Source organism: Adiantum capillus-veneris, chromosome 8 (genome assembly GCF_014529385.1).
Source record: "Adiantum capillus-veneris isolate H3 chromosome 8, ASM1452938v2, whole genome shotgun sequence".
Lineage (NCBI taxonomy): Eukaryota > Viridiplantae > Streptophyta > Polypodiopsida > Polypodiales > Pteridaceae > Adiantum > Adiantum capillus-veneris.
This window is the reverse complement of record NC_140938.1, coordinates 60,111,868-60,136,921: the sequence shown is the minus strand read 5'-3', so window position 1 is coordinate 60,136,921 and position 25,054 is coordinate 60,111,868. Positions and strand designations below refer to the sequence as shown.

General features: G+C 43.6%; 1 protein-coding gene across 2 annotated transcripts in view; it reads right to left on the bottom strand.

The window, feature by feature from the left end:
- The window catches only part of LOC147452211 (sphinganine C4-monooxygenase 1-like), a 43,346-nt gene extending 21,803 nt beyond the window's left edge, over nt 1-21,543 (bottom strand). Inside the window, exons 1-3 of one of the 2 annotated variants that reach the window (XM_086517993.1) lie at nt 21,393-21,543; nt 21,159-21,198; nt 20,793-20,904 (exon numbers count right to left, since the gene is read on the bottom strand). In XM_086517993.1, the coding sequence (XP_086374119.1) occupies nt 20,793-20,904; nt 21,159-21,198; nt 21,393-21,528 (288 nt within the window). In that variant the 5' untranslated portion in view covers nt 21,529-21,543. Of the gene's footprint in view, nt 1-20,792; nt 21,199-21,392 lie in introns of both variants that reach the window. The other variant, XM_086517991.1, reaches the window with a different exon arrangement.
- Between the last annotated feature and the right edge of the window lie 3,511 nt (nt 21,544-25,054).

Here is a 25,054-nt window from a genome sequence, read left to right as displayed (position 1 = left end):
CTGTAGCGTGCCTTGGAGGGGATAGGTGTGCATGAGTAGGAGGGTAGGCAGATGATCACGCGAAGCTAATGCTAAGCTGTGGCCCGTGGAACAGATTATCATTATGCTCCACAGGTTTTGGGTTGTTAGCGAAGGTGAGTGGCGCAGGCGAGAGAGGCAGGAGGTGAGGTAGTGTGCAAAACGTGCGAGCTTGACGATAAGGTGTTAAGACTGCGCAGCGGGAGGTTTTCGTGAGTTTTGCCGAGTTGGTTATGATTGCTATGCGGATTATGGGTAGAGGGTTTACCCCATATCCCGCCTTTTCTACCTCACTTTTGATCCAAAGATTGTTTTGTACCCATCTTTAGAGCATAACAATTTTTTGTACCCATCTTAAGAGCATAACAATTTTTTGTACCCTACTTTTGAGCTAAACCATCCTTTGTACTCCGCTTAGGAGCTTAATAATTCTTTTTGTACTCCACTTATTGTTAGGGAATAAAGGCCTAAGTGCCTTGTACTTATTAACTTATAAGTTAAAAGACTTATAAGTGAGGGGGCCCAAGTGTGAATGGCCCCCTAGTCACTTACTCATATACTCAAAGGTCAAGCCCAAATAAAAACAATCGTGACTTCTCCCAGATTTCTACGAGCTCTCTCTCTCTCACACATTTTTTCTCTGCGCATGCTTCTTCTGCCCCATCCTCCTCTTCTCCTTCACTCTCATTGCATAGAGTAGCAAGTGGGCTCTCTCTCCTGCTCCCCCACACATGGTATCAGAGCTTTAGGGTTTCCAAGAGAGCCATTTTCGCAACACAGATCAGAATTCTGTTCTTGCTCGCTACGGGAAGGATATTCAACCGTTTTCGATCAACTCTGTCGCGAAGGGATCCTCTCATCGTGTAGAATCGACCTCCGGTGACAGTTTCCCCAAAATTAGGGTTTCAAAAAACTGGCGAACAGCAGCCTATTTCTGCTGAAATTGACCAATTTCGGGGTCAATTTGATGCAATTTCATTAGGGCAAGTCTCACAGGTCTATCTTACAGGTGTTTCCACCAACGAGGTTCTGAAAATTCAGCAAAACAGGTGTTTACAGGTCTGATTTTTGCCCTAAAACAGGGAATTTCAGCAAGCAAATGATGTATACACCTTGTGGAAACCTTTGGTAAGGGTTTGGCAGTGAATGTACGCCGTTTTGGGGTGATTTCGCGTGAAATTTGCTCGTTGTTTTTCTGTAACAGCAAGCTGTTTTTTGCCCGATTGCGCACATTTGGGCGTGTTTAGGTCGGCAAAATAGGGTTTCAGTGTTTGCAATCACTCAGAATGGCTTCTAGCAGTGAAAGTGGCAATTTGTTGCACATTCGCAAGCTTGAAGGGGCTCATAACTTTGCTATATGGAAGAAGCAATGTTATAATGTGATGTTGCAGAAGAAACAGGCGAAACCTATTAAGTTCCAGGGTGTGAAACCGGTTGATATGGAGGTTGAAGAATGGGAAGAAGTGGACGAGTTGGCTCGCTCCACGATCATGCTTTCGGTGTCTGACAATTTACTCTTCAATGTAGAGAATGAGCAGACAGCATGGGGCATGTGGAAGCGTTTAGACGAGTTGTATGCACAGCAGAGTGCTGCCAGTAAAGTGTATTGGCTTAAGAAGCTTATGGATCTCCGCATGAAGGAGGGCACGCACATGTCAGTGCACCTCAATGAATTCAATTCTATTTTCAGCCAACTGACAGAGCTGAAATTCACGATTGATGAGGAGTTCAAAGCTACTTTTCTGCTATGCACATTGCCCGAGAGTTGGGATGTATTCTGGACAGCTCTTAGTAACTCAAGTGCGTCACTTAAGTATGCAGATGTAGAGAGTTCTCTCTTGATGGAAGAGATGAATAGGAAGAACACCACAGGTGGGTCTTCTAATGCATTGCACTTGAGAGGCAGGTCTCAACAGAGGGAGAAATCTGACAGTAAGGACAGGGCACACAGCAAATCTCGTAGGAAAGATGTTGTGTGTCATCATTGTGGAAAGAAAGGGCATTATAAACGGGAATGCTATGAGTGGAAGAAAGAGAAGAACAAGGGTGCTGAAACTGATGCAAAGGACAAGGGACATGCCAAGAAGAGCACTGTGTTGATTGAGGAAATCAATGTTGCTAGTAGTTGTGACAGTGACAGCAGCACTAATGTACTCAATGCCTCTTCTGTGGATGCACATACCCTTGCTATGGGTTCTGATGTGGACATGCATACTTGGATTCTCGATTCAGGTGCCTCCTTTCATGTAACACCTCATAGGGATTGGTTTACACAGTACTCAGGTGAGGTGCAGGGCACTGTTTATTTGGGAGACAACTATGCATGTGACATTGCAGGTATTGGCAGTGTCCAGTTTTCCTTTGATGATGGTATGACTTTTGTTTTGCACAAAGTGCGCCATGTGCCACAACTCAAGAAGAGTTTGATTAGTACAGGGCAGCTAGATGATGCAGGCTATCACACCACTTTTGGTGATAGCAAGTGGAAAATTTGTAAAGGGGCCCGAATTGTAGCCAAGGGTTGTAAATCGGACACTTTGTATCCTTTGCATGTATCTAGTGTGTGTGACCATGTTGTCGCCGTAACCGAGCAGCCAAGTGTTTCTTTGTGGCATGGCCGGTTGGGACACATGAGTAAAAGAGGAATGGAAACTCTGTCTCGTTGTGGTTATTTGCCGTGTTTGAGGTATACTGATTTTTCTCATTGTGAGCACTGTATTTATGGTAAGCACAGTCAAACACCGCACAAAAGGTCTCTTTCTTTGAAGTCTGACAGGTTAGACTTAGTGCATTCCGATGTATGTGAAATGCCACAGTTGTCCTTAGGGGGAAAGAAAAATTTTGTCTCGTTTATCGATGATGCTACACGTAAGGTGTGGGTGTATCCAATACGTGCTAAAAGCGATGTTTTGGATATTTTCAAGAAGTTTCTTGCGTTTGTTGAGAATCAAACAGACAAGAAGCTTAGGTCTTTGCGCTCAGACAATGGGGGGGAGTATGTATCAAAAGCATTTATTGACTTTTGTGCTACTAAAGGTATTAAAAGAGAGCTCACGGCTCCTTTTAATCCCTCTCAGAATGGAGTTGCAGAGAGGTTGAACCGGACTATCCAAGAGAAAGTTCGGAGTATGCTGTCACATGCTGCATTACCTCATGGTTTTTGGGCAGAAGCTGTGCAAACAGCTATTCACTTGATTAATCGCTCACCTAGCAAGGCTTTGGGTGGAAAGGTGCCTGAGGAGGTGTGGTCTGGCAAGCCACCCTCATATGCACATTTAAGAGTGTTTGGTTGTGAGGCCTATGTTCACATCCGGAGTGAACTGCATACCAAACTAGAACCAAAGTCTCATAAATGCATTTTCCTAGGATATGGTGAGGATGGTGAAATGGGGTATAGATTATGGGATCCCGCATTACGGAAAATCATACGCAGCAATGATGTCATCTTCAATGAGAATTGCATGCACAAACAGCCCACAAAGGTCGAGAAGTGCGCCGGGTTGTTTTTCGTGAAGATGTTACATATGGACAGCCAAGAAGGCCCAATGTTCAGCAGCCTTTACATGCTGAAAATGGTGCTGAAAATCAGCCATTAGCTGCTGAAAATCAGCCCCAACAAGTTGCCATTGATGCACCACAAGTAGGGAACAGGTTGATGCTCCTAGACCGCCCGTTGTTGCGATGCAACCGGCTGAACAGCCTGCTGTTTTTGATGGTTTACAAGCTGAAAATCCACCTGTTATGGATCATTGGGTGCGTAGGTCTACTCGGGTGACAAGGCCCCCGATAGATATGAACCGTCTTTGGACTATGTCATGCTTACTGATTGTGGTGAGCCGTCTTGCTATAAAGAGGCTATGCAACGGGAAGACAGTAAGAAATGGTTCAAAGCAATGGTTTCGGAAATGCAGTCTTTGGAGAAAAACCATACATGGGACTTGGTTGATTTGCCTAAAGGGCATAAGGCTCTGCCATGTAAATGGGTTTACAAGACCAAGGTCACATCTGATGCTTCTTCTAAGTACAAGGCACGTTTGGTTGCTAAAGGGTACAAGCAAAAGCATGGTGTTGATTTTTATGAGATTTTTTCTCCTGTTGTAAAGCTTGCCACATTACGTCTTGTTTTAGGCCTGGTTGCTTCTGAAGATATGGAGTTAAAGCAAATGGATGTCAAAACAGCGTTTTTGCATGGCGATTTGCTCGAGATGATCTATATGATGCAGCCAGAAGGTTTTGTGTCAAAGGGGCAAGAGAAGAAAGTATGTAGACTCTTGAAGAGCTTGTATGGTTTGAAACAGTCTCCCCGTGCATGGTATCACAAGTTTGATACATTCATGAGGTCTCAAGGATACAAAAGAAGTAATTCTGATCACTGTTTGTATATCAAAACGGCAAGTGATGGATCTCTTCTATTGCTGATTTTGTATGTTGATGACATGCTTATTACGGGTAAAAATGTCACGGAGTTGGATGCATTACAGCAAAGCTTAAAGAATCGCTTTGACATGAAGGATCTTGGTGCAGCTAATCATATTTTGGGCATGCGTATCTCTCGAGATAGACCCAACAGGCGTCTGTATCTATCTCAACGAGATTATGTTACTAAGGTGCTACATCGTTTTCATATGGATGGGGGAAAGGCACTTGGTACTCCGCTGCCTCCATATGTAAAACTGACTGCACATGACTGCCCAAACACAGATGATATGCGGGCTGAAATGGCCAAGATTCCTTATGCATCAGCCGTTGGCAGTTTGATGTATGCTATGGTTGCTACACGTCCGGACATTGCATTTGCGGTGGGAGTGGTAAGCAGGTACATGAGCAATCCTGGCAAAAAGCATTGGGAAGCAGTGAAGTGTATCTTGAGATACTTGAAAGGCACTAAAGACTTGTGCATTTGTTTTGGGAAGAGTGAGACATCTGTGCATGGCTTTACAGATGCAGATTTTGCTGGACATCCAGATTGCAGGAAGTCTACCTCTGGATATGTGTTTACATTCACAAGAGGTGCAGTTTCTTGGATTTCTAGACTGCAAAAATGTGTTGCTTTGTCTACCACTGAGGCTGAGTATGTGGCTGCCACTGAGGCATGCTAAGAAGCTTTGTGGCTCATGCGTTCGGTAGAAGAGCTTGGCATTAAGTCACCGGTTCCTGTGCTACACTGTGATAGTCAGAGTGCTATTATGCTTGCAAGGAATCCTGTTTTTCATGCCAAGACAAAGCACATAGAGGTGAAGTATCATTTTATCAAGAGTGTGCTTGATGACAAGAGCATTACACTTGTCAAGGTGCACACAGATGACAATCCTGCAGATCTTTTGACCAAGAGTCTTCCAGCAGAGCGGTTTGCATATTGCCGTCAGATGATGGGTGTTGGATGAGTAAGTGCATGATCAGCTGATGTATCATAGTTAGCTGATTCTTTGATCTCCCAAGGTACATTGCCTTTAGGTGGGAGGTTGTTAGGGAATAAAGGCCTAAGTGCCTTGTACTTATTAACTTATAAGTTAAAAGACTTATAAGTGAGGGGGCCCAAGTGTGAATGGCCCCCTAGTCACTTACTCATATACTCAAAGGTCAAGCCCAAATAAAAACAATCGTGACTTCTCCCAGATTTCTACGAGCTCTCTCTCTCTCACGTTTTTTCTCTGCGCATGCTTCTTTTGCGCCATCCTCCTCTTCTCCTTCACTCTCATTGCATAGAGTAGCAAGTGGGCTCTCTCTCCTGCTCCCCCACACTTATGAGTTAAATCACCTTTGAACCCCACTTACGAGCATAACAAATTTTTTTGTGCCCCACGGATTAATAGAATCCCTCTTGGTGTACCCCACTTATTGGCAAAACCCTTTCTCTTTACAACCCTTTTTCCTTTTGCTACCCTCTTCTTGCACCCCATGTACGAGCAAAATTTTCTTTGGTCACGACTCTAAAACTCCTCCGACACTACTCTCAACCACCGTTGTCAATACTCTACCATAAATCTCTACCGCTAAATCTATTCACTTACCAAACCAATTACCGCGCATATCCCTTACTGCGCTACCCAAACCAAGCTCTGGAATCCTTCCATAAGTATTACCTAATTTGGTATAAGACTCCGTCGCGCATATTTTCTACGTAAACCCTCCCAACTTAACGAACTCACCCTAAGGGAGTCTCTCTTTCTCCCTCTTTAAACCTAAGAATAATAAGGCTCACCCTTAACATTCATTCTCATGTCACTCTCACACACAACTATACTCTAGTCCTTTTGAATTCGAAGTTCAAAAATCTAAACCTCCTTCCCCCCCTCTTTTTCAAACACCTTCCCTCCCAGAACTCACCCTACTTAAACAAACCCCTACTCCCTTCCCATAACTTCTTTACATTGCCCAATCTCCCTAGAAACACCACTGATGAGCTCTCTTAAGAGAGAAACGCGTTTGGTTTCTTCTCCTCCCAACCCCCCCCCCCCCCCCCCCCCCCCCCCCCCCCCCCCCCCCCCCCCCCCCCCCCCCCCCATGAAGCTAGAGTGTTCCGCACGCTTGGTCCTTCTCGCATTTTTTATAGAAATGCTTCTTGGAGAAGGTGCAGAGTCTGGAGTACCGACTTGTACTGTGTTGATGCAATATAAAGAAATACCGAAAGAGGCGGCAAGGTTTGGGGCCAATACTCACTGGGGTGGAATTCCGCCACTCCGTGTCGCGTGTCATCTCTCTCTTTCAATTCAGTTGTTATTGAAGTGCTAAAAGTCTATCCAGTATGTTCTTTTCTATTGGCACGTGGTGCCCGCCTTGTGACAGAGATGTAACAAACTGTTGACGTGTCAACCTACTAAAGAACGGAGCTACCGGTCGAGGGACCTAAACTGTTGACGTGTCAACCTACCAAAGAACGGAGCTACCGGTCGAGGGACCTAAACCCTAAGAAGAACAAGTAACAGAAGAAGTGTCACAAAGTTATGACGTGGTTTTCCGAGAGCAAAAGTCCTAACCCTAATTTTACCAAAAACCCTAATTGCTGAAACCTTAATTCTGGAAACCCTAATTTTGTGTCAAGGTATGTAAAGGGGAAGCAACTTCTGCAAACTTTCGTATGAACCGCCTGTAGTACGAACACAGTCCCAAGAAGCTTCTAACTTCATGGACATTCCTAAAATCGGGCCAATCACGGATAGTCTCTATCTTGGCCGGGTCCATTTGCACTCCTGCAGCTGACACAATGTGTCCCAAAAAGTGTATCTCTGGTAGGAAAAATTCACTTTTCTTTGCATTAATCACTAACGTGTGATCTCGTAATGCCTGAAAGACTTGAAGCAGATGATCTCTGTGTTCTGCCTCATTCTTGGAGAAAACAATGATGTCGTCAAAGAAAGTGCCAACAAATAGCCTGTACTCTCAAAAAATCCTGTCCAACATCCGGTTAAATGTCGCAGGAGCATTGGTTAAGCCAAAAGGCATCACCAAAAACTCAAATAACCCAAAAGTCGTCCGAAAAGCTGTCGTGTAGACATCTCTCGGCGCTATCCTGATCTGATGATATCCACTCTTCAAGTCAATCCTGCTAAAGCACGAGGATCCTTGTAACCTGTCGAGTATATCATCGATCCTAGGAATTGGAAATCTGTTCTTGATGGTGATTTCGTTGAGAGTGCTATAATCAATGCACATTCTCCAAGATCCGTCTTTCTTCAAAACCAAGAAGACTGGAGAGCAATACGGTGAAGTACTAGGCTGGACAAGACCCTTTTCCAAGAGGTCTTTCACTTGGTTCATAATCTCTTCATTCTGTGCTCGGCTCACACGGTAGGGTGGCCGGTTCGGTGACGTGGTTCCAGCTATCATATCAATGGTATGATCTTCAGGCCCTCTGAAAAGCAATCGGCATGAGTGTGGAGAAAAATCTTGGCGTTCTTTTGATCAGGTCAAAACATATTCAACTTTTATCCATCGTTCAGTTCTCTCCCAAAAGAATGAGTAAGAAACTGAAGTTCATCAAGTACAATCTCTAAGCCCTTCATTTATCAAAGTCGCTTTCTCGGCCTAGTAGTCAACCACGGCGTAGTTCTGGTGGTACCAAGGGATTCCGAGTAGAACGTCACTCACGTGCCCTGAACACCCCTGTCATTGCAAACGAAGTTTGCCAATGCTCGGTGTAATGGCAACATCCCATTCGGGTGCCAGTCGAACTACCTCCGCCTGTGGCGTCAGTCTGTCGGACGTAATTCCAAATCGAGCCGCCAATTCCAAGTGAAAAGAAGTTTGCCTTGGCTCCTTCAAAAGAGCTTCCTGATCCTTCACTTTACCCAAAAAAAGCGGCAAAGTTTGTACTTTCATTCATTTGATTCGGTGCAAGTCCCACACCATGTGGTACCAGTTCTGCTTTTCTGTCTGCCTTTTCTGCCACGTTCCTCAGCTGCTCTCGAACTCTCAAGCCTGTAGTCGTCTTTATCATTATGTTCTTTCTGTGCCTTTTTAGGGCACTTCGCGGAGATACAAGTGGAGTGGCAAAGAACCACAGCAGGTTTCGGGAGTGGTGTTGTGGTTCTTTGGAAGAGGTACAGATGGAGTGGCAAAGAACCACAACACCACTCCCGAAACCCGCTGTCGAGAAACCTTCTGCCTCCAAGAAATATACGGAGAAGGAACTGGAGAACGTGGTTGATGCACGGATTGCTCAGCTTTTCGACGTGCAAAAGAAACGCAAAAAGCACGGGAAAAAAGCAGAAGAAAGGCACTGACTTCCCGAGATATTTGGGTCGTCGGTCAACATTTGACAAGGCAAAGAAATTAAAGAAGCGCGTCAAGTTTGAAGACCTACCCAGTTCTTCTTCTTCTTCTTCTGACAGTTCTTCTAGCTCTTCAGACTCGAGCGAAGAAGACAGGAAAAGCAAAAAGCGAAGCAAGAAACAACGCTTCAGAAAGGGCAAGAAAAAGGCAAGGAAGTCTAAGTCTCGCCCAGTGAGTGACACTTCTACAGAGAACTCGTCTACGGATAATTCAGACTCTGACAACGGAAACTTTTATGCGAACAAGAAGAATTTTTACAAAGCCAACCAGTATGACTTTCTCGAAGATAAAAGCAAGAAAGTCCGAGAGTTAAGGAAGGTGGCCACTCGATCAAGTTTGATACTTTTTCAGGATACTCAGATACTTCGAAGGCTTTGTCTTTTATACAGCAGTTTGACATCGCTTTCGCGGGAGAACGCTATTCAGAACACTCCAAGATTCGGAGAGCTACCTCTTACTTTAAGGGGAATGCTCGTACTTGGTGGTCCACGCTTCTTTTAAACAAGACTGCGCCAGTTAAATGGCTGAAATTTAAGAAGCTTTTTATTTCTTCTTGGTTGACGCAAGAATATGAACGAGATATACGAGCTGCTTGGAACCATCTTCGGATGACCAAGAAAGAAACAATCAATGCTTACTGTGAAAGATTCTGGAGCTCTTTTCTACCAGCCTCTTCATTCAAGAAGATCTCATTCAGAGAACAGATTGAGCGGTTTACCTTGGGTCTACCTACAGAGATCCGAGATCACTGCTTGGAACAGAAGTCAGCTTCTATTCAGGAGTTGATGAGTCATGCGAAGCGGGGCTTTGCCATTCACTCTGGCAGTCTAACCTACCCCACAAATGAGACCATGACACAACGAGCCGAATAGACTTCTGGGAATGAAAGTAGAAAGAAAAAGAGCAACCCAGAGAAAAAGGATGCACGACCCAAGCTTACTCCTGAGGAGCGAGCTCGCTTCATTGGAGAGGGGAAGTGCTTTGGATGCGGGGAACATGGACATATCTCCGCGAAGTGCCCTAAAAAGGCACAGAAAGAACAGAATGATAAAGACGACGACACGCCTGAGAGTTCGAGAGCAGCTGAGGAACGTGGCAGAAAAGGCAGATAGAAAAGCAGAACTGGTACCACATGGCATGGGACCTGCACCGAATCTAATGAATGAAAGTACAAACTTTGCCGCTTTTGGGGCAAAGTGAAGGATCAGGAAGCTCTTTTGAAGGAGCCAAGGTGTTAGGTGCAGCAGAATGATTGTTTGCGCTTTGCTCAAGATGAGTGCTCCCAACTGTGCTCAAGGTTCCTTTTAGTTCTTATGGAAGGGAGAGCCTTCCGTTCTTAATGGAAAGTGCTATGATCACGAACAAAGTGAATGGACAATGTGCGTGCAAGTGTATGAGACTGAGAGATAGAGAGAGAAGAGAGATACGACACCAGAGACGTTGTAAAACCCTCCTCCTTGGGCCCCACTCTCGTCGGCGACAGTGGTCTACTTTTTGATTGCACAAAGTGGTACAATGCGTATGCAATGGATTGATGCAACTTGGACTATGCCGATGACGACGACGGTGATGACGACGACGACTTTAGGGCTGAAATCTGCGGTCTTCTAACAGCTGAATTTCAAGACTGTTTTGGTGGCTGAAAATGACTGTTTTGGCTGCGTTTTTATGGGCTGAAAATGAGGTTCTTCTACAACCAACTAGGGCTGAATCTACAGCTATGGAGACTGCTGAAAAACGCTGTTGCAACCGCTTCGGAATGGCTGAAAACCAAAACGCTGAGGCTGCTCTGTAGCGTTTACAAAAACGCTGGCCTAGATCTGGACCTGTAGGTAGCGTTAGTGAAAACCACCAGGGATCTGATGGGATTATGCTAGCGATCTGCAAACGCTAGGGCTTTGGAGGACTGTCGGCGATGATGCGAACTGAAAACGCTGGGGCTGATGTGTGGCAAAGGTGGGGGAACCAAAAACGCCAAGGTTACTGCTAGGGTTCTGCTGAGAAGGTGCCTGTTGAGCATGTGCTCCTGCTCCCTCTTCTGCCAGAGAAAGTGCTAACTTGGGTTTGCTTATATACAAACTTAGCAAAATTGCCTTACCTACTTTTGTTGGAAAGTCACTTAAAAATAATAAGTGAAAAATACCAAAAATAGGGAAAATAGGCTAAATGCACTGGAAAATTCCCTTGACTGAATCTGATGGATTCTAAAGGGAATACTGATGATCATGTTGTGTGCAACCAAAGGATATGCATCTACACTAAGTGACTGGGCATGCACGGTCTACGAATAGACTCACAAAAGTGCCATATCACTTCTAATCAAGACTTGACTGGATTGACTGAACCCTGATCATGTTGTAGCTTGTCCACGGACACATAGGGCTGGATGTGTCACGTGACACAAGGCCAACTTCTTTTCACTAGGAATTGGCGGCTCGATTTGGAATTACGCCCGACAGACTGACGCCACAGGCGGAGGTAGTTCGACTGGCACCCGGATGGGATGTTGCCATTAGACCGAGCATTGGCAAACTTCGTTTGCAATGACAGGGGTGTTCACGGCACGCAAGTGACGTTCTACTCGGGATCCCTTGGTACCACAAGAAGTACGCCGTGGTTGACTATCGGGCCGAGAAAGCGACTTTGATAAATGAAGGGCTCAGAGATTGTACTTGATGAACTTCAGTTCTTTACTCATTCTTTTGGGAGAGAACTGAACGATGGATAAAGAGGGCTTGAAGATCAGACCATTGACCGATACCTGGAAGCACGTCACAACCGGCCACCTTACCATGTGAGCCGAGTACAAAGATTATGAACCCAGTGAAAGACCTCTTGGAAAAGGGTCTTGTCCAGCCTAGTACTTCACCGTATTGCTCTCCACTGTTGTTGGATTTGAAGAAAGACGGATCTTGGAGAATGTGCATCGATTATAGAGCTCTCAACAAAATCACCATCAAGAACAGATTTCCGATTCCTAGGATCGATGATATACTCGACAGGTTACAAGGATCCTTGTGCTTTAGCAGGATTGACTTGAAGAGTGGATATCATCAAATCCGAATCGCGCCGGGAGACGTCTACAAGACAGCCTTTCGGACGACTTTTGGGTTGTTTTGAGTTTTTGGTGATGCCTTTTGGCTTAACCAATGCCCCTGCAGCATTTAACCGTGATGGACAGGATTTTTCGAGAGTACAGGCTATTTGTTGGCACTTTCTTTAATGATATCATTGTTTTCTCCAAGAATGAGGCAGAACACAGAACTCATCTGCTTCAAAGACACTTTTTTGGGATACTTTGTCTCAGCAGCAGAGTGCAACTGGATCCGGCCAAGATAGACACTATCCGTGATTGGCCCGATTTGAAGAATGTCCATGCAGTTGGAAGCTTCTTGCGACTATGTTCGTACTACAAACGGTTCATTCAAAAGTTTGCAGAGGTTGCTTCCCCTTTGCATATCTTTATACTGAAAGGAGTCCTTTTTCTCGTGGGGATTCACAGAGGTGACTGCCTTTCATGCATTGAAAGAGAAATTGACTACGGGACCAGTTTTGACTTTGCCGGACTTGCAGAAGTCATTTGGAGTATATTGTGATGCTTGTGGTCGTAGTCTGATTGTGGTCTTGATGCAAGAAGGACATGTCATTGCTTACAAGAGCCGATTGTTCTCTAGGCCGGAGATGATAGCACAAATATATGAGAAAGAGCTTTTGGCGGTTATCCATGCTCTTACTCAGTGGCGGCATTACCTACTCGGAGCGGATTTTACTGTCTTTACAGACCATCAGAGTTTGCGCTACTTCTTGTCACAGAAGCAGTTGTCGAAAAAGCAGATGCGGTGGGCGAACATCTTGTCACAGTTTCACTTCCAGATTGTCCATGGGCAGGGACAGAAGAATGTGGTGGCAGATGCTTTGTCTCGGAAGCCGTTGGTTCTGGCTATTTCCGCGATACATCATAGGAGCTTCGAGGATACAACAGATTTTGCACATATTCACACGGATACGGGATGGGGAGACACTAGCTGGATACTCCCTTCGGGAAGGCTACTTGATGAGAAAGATTATGTTGTGCGTTACACAGCCGTTGAGGGAAAAGGTTATGACTGAATGCCACTGTCCACCTTTTACGGGTCACCGCGGCATTGCTACCACCATGAAGGGGGTAGAGAGATACTTCTCTTGGCCGAGACTCGAAAAGGATGTGGAAGAGTTTGTGCACAGTTGCTCAGTATGCCAGAAGGTCAAGTTTGACAGGCATAAGGCACAGGGATTGTTACAGCCTTTACCCATACCCACCCACCCCTGGGAAAGTATTGCAATGGATTTCATTTTTGATCTCCCGAGAACACAGAATGATCACGATGATTTTTTGATTACATGGCACGTCTGAGATGATTGTCTCCGACAGAGACCCCAGATTTATGAGTTTGTTTTGGAAGGCAATTTGGGAGAACATTAGCACGCGGTTGCAGTTCTCGTCATCGTTCCACTTGCAGACTGACGAGCAATCTGATATTGCCAATTCAGTGGTTTTAGATTTATTAAGTCTTGTATCTCAGATCAGAAGACTCAAAAGGAAAAGATTTACCTTTGGTGAAATTTGCCTACAATAACAAGATACACTCTTCGACAGGGAAGACGTCATTTGAGATTGTTGAAAGTGCTACGAAGGTTCCATCCTTCTTGAGCACGAAAGATTAGATACTTGAAGCGGATAAATATTCGCGAGATTTGGATACGGCTTTTGCCAAGGTTCACGAGACTTTGCAGAAGTCTCAAGAACGACAGAAAAAGGAAGCGGATCGCCATCGTCGCGACTTAAAATTGAAGGAGGATGATTGGGTGCTCTTACGTTTCGAGAAGGCACGCCTAAGAAAGAAAAAGGGAAAGGAGAGGCTTTTTCCAAAGCTTAGTATGCGATACTACGGACCTTTCCAGATCATTGAAAAGATAAATGATGTCTCCTTCCGATTGAAACTGCCAGATACTTAGAGGATTCACAATGCATTGCATGTGAGTCTCTTGAAACCTGTTAAGGGTGATGTGCCTGATGATGGGGAGCCTGATGAGCAACCTAGAGTGGAAGAAAACGAGGAGATCCTTGTTCCTGAACACATTTGGCACATAAGGATACGAAGACTAAAGGTAAAGTCCGAAGGCGGTTCTTGGTTAAGTTCAAGAACTATCCAGCATTTGATGCGAAGTGGATGGAGGAGGAGGAGGACCTAGCAGATACTCCTCGGATTGTGAAACTTTACCTCGATGCTTTGGTTTAGCATAGCCTTCTCCAAACGGAACCCACACTTCAGCTTGACCGGAGATCTGGCGCAGTGGGATGCACAAGAGGGGAGTCACTCCACTCCTTTGTCAACAGATGCCTTGATTTTGATACTAAAGTCACTGATGTCTCTTTGAGCTTCAGTGATACTGAGAGCTGACAGTATTTTTCTAAATGACTTTATGAAATGGAATTCCTGATTATGATACTCATTTGTTCTTGACTTCTATTAAGTGCAGGAACTGATAGACGAAATGACTACACAATTTTGGTCTGATTAATCTCGAATAGACAGGTTGCAATAGGGGTTAGTCAATCGGACATCGATGAGGCCCCGATTGGACCTAGATGTGATTGCTAGCTACATTGCCGATAAATCATGGTCTAAGATCCGAATGAATGTTGAATGTCATGTGATGTCCTGTGATGTCATGTGATGTCGTGTGATGTGACTGTCGATTTGGTACATGTGCTAGATGTGTGTTCCTAGTACGTAGGTACTAACAGTCAGTGTCTGCTAAGACTGTGTATTGCTTTTGTCGGTTTTGCAGGCGTAATCGCGATCGATTACAATGCTTTCAAGAGGGGAGTATGTGTCACAAAGTGATGACGCGGCTATCGACAACAGAAACCCTAATTTCTGCCAAAAACCCTAAAATTCCTACAAACCCTAATTTTTGTCAGAAACCCTAGCTTTGCCAAAACCCTAATTTTTGGAAACCCTAATCCTAATTACTGCTTGAAACCCTAAAATGGCTGGAAACCCTAAAAGCAGGCGGCCATGCCACGTGGCTGCAGAGTACGGATATTTTCGAAAATCACAGAGGTGAAAAAAAAATCTTTTTTTTTCTTTTTTTTGAGCGATGCAAAATCCCAGCTTTTGGCTTTTTGCTATGAAAAGAATTGGATGAGAGAGAGAGAGAGAGTTGAATTGCTTTATTTTTACTCTCATTCAGAGAGAGAGAGAATCTGCTTTTGCTTTCAAGGTTTTGGGGCTCTGCTTTTGGGCATCCCTTGTAACATTTAAATATGCGATGAGGGCCTCACTTCCCAGAGCATCTGGACGCAAAGTCTGAGAGTGAAACCCTAACCGCTCTTTGTACTTTGACATTGATTTAATACATAAGAAATACCGAAAGGGGTGCCAGTCTTTGGGGCCAATATCTCTAGGCACGGAATTTTGCCGGGCCAGTGCAAATCTATTGTGATCTGTGAATTGTTTTGAAGTGGTTATTTGGTGTTGTCCAAGTCTGTTACACACGTCATCATGCCAACGCAATTTTCGAAAATCTGCCACGCTGTCCTTAGGGTTAGGGTTAGGGTTTCTGCAGTTTTAGGGTTTTTGGTAGCAGAATTAGGGTTTGCAAGTTTAAGGGTTAGGGTACAGAATTAGGGTTTCAACAGTTAGGGTTTCTGGCAAAAATAAGGGTTAGGGTTTCTGCTCTCGGGCAACCACGTCATCACTTTGTGACACTTCTTATGTTACTTGTTCTTCTTAGGGTTGAGGCCCCTCGACCGGTAGCTCCATTCTTCAGTAGGTTGACACGTCGGCAATTTGTTACATCTTTCACTTGGTTCATAATTTCTTCGTTCTGGGCTCGGCTCACACGGTAAGGTGGTTGGTTCGCTGGTGTGCTTCCAGTATCAGATCAATGGTATGATCCTCAGGACAAGCTGGTGGTAACTCGCATGGCAGGCCCTCAGAAAAGCAATCGGCATGAGTGTGGAGAAAATCTTGGCATTCTTTTTCTACGTCAAAACATATTCGACCTTCAATCATCATTCAGTTCTCTCCAGAAAATTGAAGAAAGAAGCTGAATTTCATCAAGTAAGTCGCTTTCTCAGCCTGAGAGTCAATCACGGCATTGTTCGTATGGTACCAAGGGATTTGGAGGAGGACGTCACAACCTCCCAAGGGCATTACGTAAAAGTCCTCGTGCCCTAACACCCATGACATTGCAAACGAAGTTTGCCAATGATCGGTGTAATGGCATCATCCAGTCCGGGTGCTGCTAGAACTACCTCCGCCTGTGGCCTCAGCTTGTCGGGCGTAATCCCAAATCGAGCCGCCAATGCAAGTGAAAAGAAGTTGGCCTTGACTCCTCCATCAAAGAAAAATGAGGGCTTCCTGTTCTTTCACTTTGCCCTAGGCGCGGCAAAGTTTGTACTTTCATTCATCTGATTCGGTTCGGGCCCCACGCAATGTGGTACAAGTTATGTTTTCATCTGCCACATTCCTCTGTTGCTCTAGAACTCTCTAGCCTGTCTGCAGTCCGTTCTTGCTGTGCCTTGTTGGGACACTTTGCGGAGATGTGCCCTTGTTCCCCGCATCCAAAACACTTCCCCTCTTTGAGATAGATAACCTTTCTCTAAGAGTCTGTCAGGGACGTGTGTCATTCTTTTCGTTGTTCTGTGAACTCTTTCTCTTTCTACTTTTGTTGGGTTCTCTGAGTCAAGATCTCATCAATGGGGTAAGTCAAATTTTCAAATGTATCGCAAAAACCCCGTTTCACATGACCCATTAATTCTTCAAAAGAATGCAACTTCTGTTCCGAGCAGTAGTCTCGGATCTCTATGGGAAGTCTGCAAAAAAACCACTCAATCCGTTCCTTAAACAAGACCTTCATAAATGAAGAGGCTGGTAGAAAAGAGTTCCATAATCTCTCGCAATAAGCGTCCAAAGAATCTCCCTTGGTCGTCCGAAGATGATTCCAAGCAATTGTATATCTCATTCATACTCTCGAGTCAGCCAGGAAGAAATAAAAAGCCTTTCAACCATTTCACCGAAGCTTCCTTTCTCGGTAGAAGAGTAAACCACCATGTTCGAGCATCATGGAACCCAAAAAAGGATTCAAATCAATTGTCCACCTTCCTTAAATTCTTTGGCCTTCTTACTTTTATCTTCGAGGAAGTCATATTGGTTGGCTTTTTTTTAAAAATGTTTCTTCTTTGCATAAAACATGTGATCGTCGAAGTCCGAAGTATCTGAGGATGAGTCCTCGATAGAACTGTCAAAAACTGGGCGAAATCTAGTCTTCTTTGCCTTTTTCTTGCCCTTTCTGAAGCTTTGCTTGTCCATGTCTTTCTGCGAGTATAGGTTCTGCTTTTCTGCGCTCGTCTGTCTTTTCGGCTTTACTCCCTTCCTGAGAGTAAAAGCAATGGCCACACGCCATCTCGAGTAAATCGTATCAATCGGGTAATTCTTCGGGTGTATTACCAATCTCAAGTTCCTGGAGTACTTAATCAATCTGTTCACATATATGCCATCTGCAGATGAGGTCTGTACTCCTTTTCTAGCAAACTTGTCCGAAAAAAAATTGCCCAAATCTTCATTCTTTTCTTCAGTTCCCGCATCGGTTCTTCAACTTTTCTTTGCCTTCCCATTGGGAGGTGTCATCTCTGTCAAATTCTTCACCAGAACCCATGTGTAAGCTGGGATTTTTTAATACCCTGTAAGACAGAGCGATGAAGACGGGAGCGCGCCCGATGCGCGATGTATGAAGGGTGGGAATGGCTAATAAGTCTGGGGTCGGGACACGAAGATTCTTTCCCAAAAGTTGTGTGCACTATAAAAGGATCGGATCCTCCGTAGAAGAAGAATCTTTTGTGCTTTGATACCACTGTAACAAGCTTGGACACTCCAAGTCAAGATTCTACCGCGACACAATAGGAATTCACTTCAAAACAGTTCACAGTTCACAATTGATTCGACACGGCCCAGCGGAGTTCCGTGCCTAGAGATATTGGCCCCAAAGACTGGCGACCCTTTCGGTATTTCTTTTTGTATTACTCTGCAACTCAAAGGACAAGGTAGTGGGAGGGTCTCACTCTCAGACTCTGCGTCCAGATGCTCTGTAGAGTGAGAGCCCTACCCACTAATTTATAACTTTACAAGGGTTGCTAAAAGCAGAGCCCCAAAAGCTACCCCAAAAATAGGCTTACAAATAAGGCTTCTAAAAATAAAGCCATTTAACAAAAGGCCTTCACGTAAAAACTGCTTTTTTTCCTTGCGTAAGATTTCAGCCTTGCATCGCGTAGCCAAAAAGCAACCCCATACTGCCGTGAACTGTGCCGCAAAACGCGGAGGGTCCGCACGGTAGTGCCACGTCAGCATTCAACGCATTTTTTGAAAATCCTGCCACGTCAACAATGCTCAGACTTCCACCGCCACCGCCACAGCCACAGCTAGTGTGTGTGTGTGTGTTTCTCCTGCCCACTGGCCACTGGCCACGTCACCGGTTTGTGACATCCTGAGCAGAATCTCTCGATGCTGCAAAGTTTCCAAGAGAATCTGAACTACATGTTACCCCCTTTGATGCCCCAAGTGGTACCCCCTCCTCCGGCAGCAGAAAGTGCAAGAGTCTCTAACCGGCAACCCTCTCAACCGTCTGTTCTGATTGGGGAAGTTTTTGGGAACATGGTGCAAGAGTCTCTAACCGGCAACCCTCTCAACCGTCTGTTCAGATTGGGAGAGTTTTTAAGAACATGGTGCAGCCATCTAACCCTGATCTTGTTAGACTCACACCACTCTGGTGCTTCACACAGGTCTAGGGAACTTTCTTATACCATAGTTACCTAGAACGCGGAGTGGGAACAACAACAGGCCTCCCTGCGGAACGAGGGAACAAGAACGGGTCTGGAACGAGAACGGCGCGCAGCAAGAGGCTTAAAAAACACCCAAATAATGCAATTTTTAGCGTTATATGTTTGAATACAAGTAGTACTAGAGTCCTTTGACTCTAATACCCACAAAAAACACGATTCGAAGACCATTCAACCTTAACATGACTTGATTGTGATGTGTGATGCCGCTATCATAGTACATACACAACAGACACAAAGCCCATACACAATAACACAAGCAATTACAGATTAGAGCTCTCAAATAATTGCAAGAGTAGAAGTTAGAGATAAGACTTGAAAGTTGAGCCATAACATTGAGCAAAATATACTTTTCACTTAATTTTGGCTAATAAGGCTCCCGGCAATGATTACTCGCATACGATAGTGCTTGAGTACGGATGTAATGATTGACCAAATGATTGCAGCATTTTTGTCTCGAAAATCTATGGACATAACGCAATATGGGATTAGTTGATCTGACATCAGTGAGATCCGGGATGGATCTAAATGCAATTACTAAATACGTTGCCAAGAATCATGGTCCTAGATCAAAAAGAAACCTATGGATGTGATTGCAATATGGGATTAATCAACCCAACATCAGTGAGGTCCGGTGCCGATCTAGATGTGATTGCTAAATAGGTGCCAAGAATCATAGTCCTAGACTCTATGTGATATGATGTGAAAGGAAAGCAAGAACCAAACCCAAACCTAGCTGGAAAAGTAGACCCAAATAGCATGTGAAAAGCAGAAGAATCTGCATGTTGGAACGCTTTTTGTTGTTGCTGACATGGCAATCCTTTCAGTCACTATTGGCATTGCAAATGAGAAGCATTGTAGTGCAATTATAGAAAGTGTTTGACATTCTTGACTTTTGGGCAAGCTTTTGATAGCAATTGCTTTTGAGGCCGCATGTCTAAAAGTATGAGCCTTCAAGGGGCCAAACTCATCAATTGTAGAGTTTGGTCTCCCTAACTATTGTATCTTTGAAGATCGATTGGTAAAGAAGTATTGCAAGGGACACCTACCTCAAGGGCCACTGCATTCAGAGTAAAACTCTACCCCACTATGTCATCTCCAGGTTTCAAACGATTGTTGTTTTAGTTTACTTCGCGGTGGTATTCACCACCTTCTCAATAGCTTGCTTGTTACAGAGAGAATGGCATTAGAATTATCCCTATTGTTGCTTTTGGAATTGTAATTATGCTTGCTAAAAGAATCTTTTGAATTGTTACTGTGCGAAGTAGGCATTTCATTAATTATCCTTGAAAGCTTGTTGCACTCAGCATTGGTTATATTTTTTGGATGGGATGGTGAGTGATCAACAAGTCATTGAGTGAGTTTATCTGAGATCATCGACAACACATTCAGAGGGTTGATGGGTGATCTCCTAAATCATTAAGAGCATATCAATGCAAAACGGCTTGGAATACATTGCTCAAGAAGAAGGCATAACATTAACTTTCCATGGAGCTTGTTAGTGAAACAAGTCGTCTCCTAAATGTGGGCCCACTATGTGTGGGAGAAGGAAGACAAACCCTTGCTTGTGAGCTTGACATCCATTAGGTCGCCGGTCCTCTTTTTAAAGGTGTGATTATTCATCTTCCTCACTCAAGCCTTGCATTATTGTCTCACCCCTTCAGTCTCCTACTTCATTCTCGTCTCTCTTTTCAGTTTAGCATCCCTTACCAATATGCTAGTCAATGACACCAAACTCATGTGTTTCAACATATCACCATCAGCTTAACAATGTTTTCAACATTTGATGTCACGAGTTGGTCCTTGTTGTTTTGTGCTAGGTCTAGTTTCTTATGGGACATTTGAAAAACACCATTCAAAAAGTACTTTTAACGACCAACAGTGCTTTGTCAGTCAGCTTGTGAGTTTGTAAGTAGAAGCTATCTCTTGCTAGACGAGGTCACAAGGCATTTCTGTTTAATAAGTTTGGCACTTCTAAAACAGGCAGAGAGCTTGCATCCACATGCAAAGTATCCTATCGAATGTGAGAATATGTCTTCAACGGAAGAGATTGAAAGAAAAATTTTCCGAGGAACCACTGAACTCTATGAGGAAGTGTAAGAGTAGATAACTTTTGTACCTGAAACATTGAGAGAGCAACTGCAGCTTGCAATGCTTGTTGCAAAAGTACACCTTTGATGACTGTGGATAAAGAAACCACATTCTTTGACTCTTCTTTCCGAGGATGAAGTCTATAACAGTCCAAGGGAGGTAACAAATGATAGAATCCAGCATACAACCAGTACACAACGATAGGTGCTAGTGTTCCCATCACTTCATCGCTCACATAACCTTCCCAAAAAGCCATCATCCGTGTGCAAAGTTCTGTGTAGGGGAAATGCATACTCCTGCTTCGCTACATCAATTGACTGTGCCACCAGCGACAACCCGATAGTATCTAAGGTGCATGTAAAGGACTTAGGGTTGTAAACTTCTTCCAACGTACAAGCTGATCAGCCAGCCTCTCTGAACATTAACCCAGATTCCTACGTAAGAGAACAGATGAGGTTAAAATAAGGTTCAAGCAAGCAGATGACACTCAAATAAACATCGCACCGATGCTCTCTCTCTCTCTCTCTCTCTCTCTCTCTCTCTCTCTCTCTCTCTCTCTCCGTAGAGGTACACAAGTGTGTGCGCGCGCGAAGCGCATGTGCATGCATGCGTGTACAAATAGAGCTACCTGAGACAAGTATGAGTGCAGCCCGCAGCTCGGAAGTTGGATCTGCGATGGCGCCCTCGTCACCAGCATGGATCTTTTTATGTTTATGTAAAGTGAAGTTCAATGAGAGTAGGTAATGGTGTGGAAACAATGTCATTAGAGATGTGTTACCTTGCTAAATCCTAGGGGATGCAAGTCCAATACACTAACCACCTAAGTCGACTATGTGAATCATTGATCCTAGGGTGAGCCACTTGGACTAATCCAAGCCATCAATTTTGTGTGCTTTTCTTTATCGCATCCTTTTGTGTATCACTTGCATATTTGCTTCCATCGCCCAAGCAAACCACCTAAGAAAGAAGTCTCCCTCTTCATGTTGTGGCCGCGGGGGGGGGGGGGGGGGGCAAAAGGGGGGAGTAAACAACTTTAGAGACTACCTCATATAGATGCGGGGCCGGCTGATGATTCCCTCGAAATAATAGCTAACCACGAGCTTTCACCACCTGGTTGGGTATTCATTAAAGAGATTTATGGGCAAGATGATCGCGCATGCCCCTACGTGGATATCTCATGGCAAACTTTCTTCCACTATCCGTGTCAACTATTAGGATGCATCTCATATACAACACAGTGCTAGGAGGAAGGTGTTGAATCTGCATTGCCATGGGATGAGATGAGGGGAAGCTGGCATGTAGGCTCCTACTTAGACTAGCAGCTTTAGAAGGTCTTAGAAACATTAAAGGATCAGCATACATCTCAAAATAATACTTTTCACCGCGTATCAATAGCTTTTCCATTGTCACTTTTCCAATGCAAAGGAGCGATTGTAGTCACAAGGATGGTGATCGGAGGACTCACAAGGATCATGACAATAGCACAAATAGATAGATCAATATTCTAGTAGTGATGACGATGATGAATGCAGAGACCGCAACAGGAGTAATCGAGATGATAGAACACTAGCTCTTCAAAAGGGTATGAACCATACGAACTTGAGATGTTTAATGTTTCTCAAGGTAGTGTTAGGGATAAAGACCATTAGGCCAATACCATCATAGACTAACTGCTCACTAACCCTAATCTCATTTTTCTTATTGACAATATAGAACATTAGGGAGCGCACACATAGTGTGAGAAGAAGCTCCACCAAAACCTATCTCTCTGTCATAAAATCTAATATCTAACCAACCAAAATGATTTTCTCATATTAAACTGATCATTTAATGTGGGAGAATAAACAAGAACAAGGGTTAGAATATAGACATGTGTTTATGCATCTGCCTCAACACGGGGCAAAGGTTAAAAGGGGTTCAAATGAGAGATGGTGTGTTAAAGAGCAATGCTACCTAATGGAGCTTAAAGACCATAGGGTTAGCTTCATTAAAGACCTCCAAAAGTTACTGTTCAGAAGTCCTTTGACCTTAGGCAAGCTAGGACTAACCTTGAGGTGGGAATCCTACCCAATCATGAGGTGCTTGTTGGCTTACTAAGTGCTAGTGGGAACCTTACCCAAAAGCTTGAGGTGTTTCTCACATGTTTAAATGACTAAAATTCTTGAAGTATTCAATTCAAAGATAACTCTCAAGAGGCATGAACGTTTCCATGCTTGATTGACTAAGTTCTTGAAGTATTCCATTCAACCAAATGACTTAATAAGCATAAAATACTCATGTTCAAATGACCTTCTACATGTGGCCCTCATGTTGTGTTTGAATGCTATTGGATAGGTTTCAAAGGGGTCCAATGAGAATTTAGATACATAAAAATAAATAATTAAGTTCTTTCTTTCAAAGAGGAAAAAGAAGACACATGTCCTAATCAAATAATAAAATAATACAAAAAAGAGAGAGAGAGGTGTGGACCAAGCATGAGAGGGGGGATATACTCTCCCACACACATTCTCTCATTGTGTGGAGTGCAAAATGCAAGAGCTCAATCTCTTTTCCAAGCTTGTTGAGAAGTGGAGAGCCTACACCAACACTCTTGGCTATGGAATGCAAATCCAACCAAGAGCCATGCTTCAATGCTTAAGATTGCCATCTTCTTCATCTTCATTACTATGCTATTATGCTATGCTAAGCAAGAAGCGTGATGATAAGTGAGGAACTATTTCTTTCTCGTATGGAATGTTTCTTCTTCCTCTTCCCTACCCTCATTCCCCGATAGCTCTCTCCACCTTCGAAGGTCTTTGAGGCCTTGGGATAGTTAATGCTTTTTGCAAATTTTATGTTAAGATCATGATGCATGAAGCTTTCCATCTTGATATCATCACCAAGGTCACAAGGAACACAACGATTGTATTGTAATAAGTCTTTGTTAATGGGAAAATCTATAATTCAAACGCCTTTTGGAGGGGGGACCGCTGGCTCCAAGTAAATCCGGTCCTCAACTATTGTCATGTTCTCTAATACTCTATCTCTTGCAAAAGTATTGTTCATGCCAAGTTAATTACGTACTATGTTTATGTTGCTACCATCAATTAAGTTCACCCTCCATATTCTCAAGTAATCTCACAAAAATGCTCACTCTAATTCTCTTAATTCCGCTATTCTAAAAGTTCATAGGCCATTTCCATTACATTGATATCAGAGCATTTGGTTTCTCTTTTCTTGCTTAAGAAGAGAGGTCCTTAAGTAGCCTATTAATGGTTGATTTTGTTAATTATATTAGGGTAAGTGGGATTGGGATCTATTATCGGTTTTGTAAGCCCACTATGTGGAATATGGTGCACACCTCGGGGGCTTTGGTCTTAATATTGGAGTCTTCTTAGACTTGAGGATTAGGTGTAACACTACTGAATTAAGTCGGTTCAGAGGTTACATCCTCAAACCGAATGCGTATGTACTCAATTTCTTTAATGGGCTTCTTGTGCATTTTTGATTCATTGAAAATCGCGTGTGAGTTACGAAAATCACTTGTGATCCGAGGAAGAGCGCATATTGTTGTCATAAAGGTAGTGTGCATCAGCCTATTGCTATGCCCTTGGATTAGAATTTGAAAGTGCAAGCCAATGTGGAATGTTGTAGGTTGAATTCATATACAGATTAAGAAACCTTAGAAATTGAATAACATACCTAATGACCAAATCATTTTTGAGTGCATCGAGTTCAAAAAATTTGTATAGGAGCCATGCCCTGGGTTGCATTTATACGCCCATACCAAAAACAAATACGTATAAAACGTCATCATATACCAAAATTCAGAATAATCATCAAATAGCCATATTTTTTATTTTTGATAAAAAGATATTACGATCAAAATATATTTTTGCTTCAAGAAGGGCATGCCATAGCATATGAGAGCCGAAAGCTCAATACGGATGAACAGGTCTTGGGCATTTATAAGAAAAAGCTTTTTGCTATTCTACATGCCCTAGACACATGGAAGCACTATTTATTGGGGACTCCATTCATTTTACGAAAAGACCATCAAAGTCTCAAGTACTTTACGCAAACAAAGCTTTCCAACAAACAAATGAGGCGGGCAAATTTTGTTTTGCAATTTAATTTTCATATTGCTCACATTGCTGGTAAACACAATCAAGTGGCCGATGCACTATCACAACGACCAAAAGTTAATATTGTATCTATAGCAACTCACAATGATCTATCTTCTATGATAGATGAGTATGCTATTGACCCTGACTTTAAAGACATAATATCAGTCCTTTCTTTGGGGAAGAA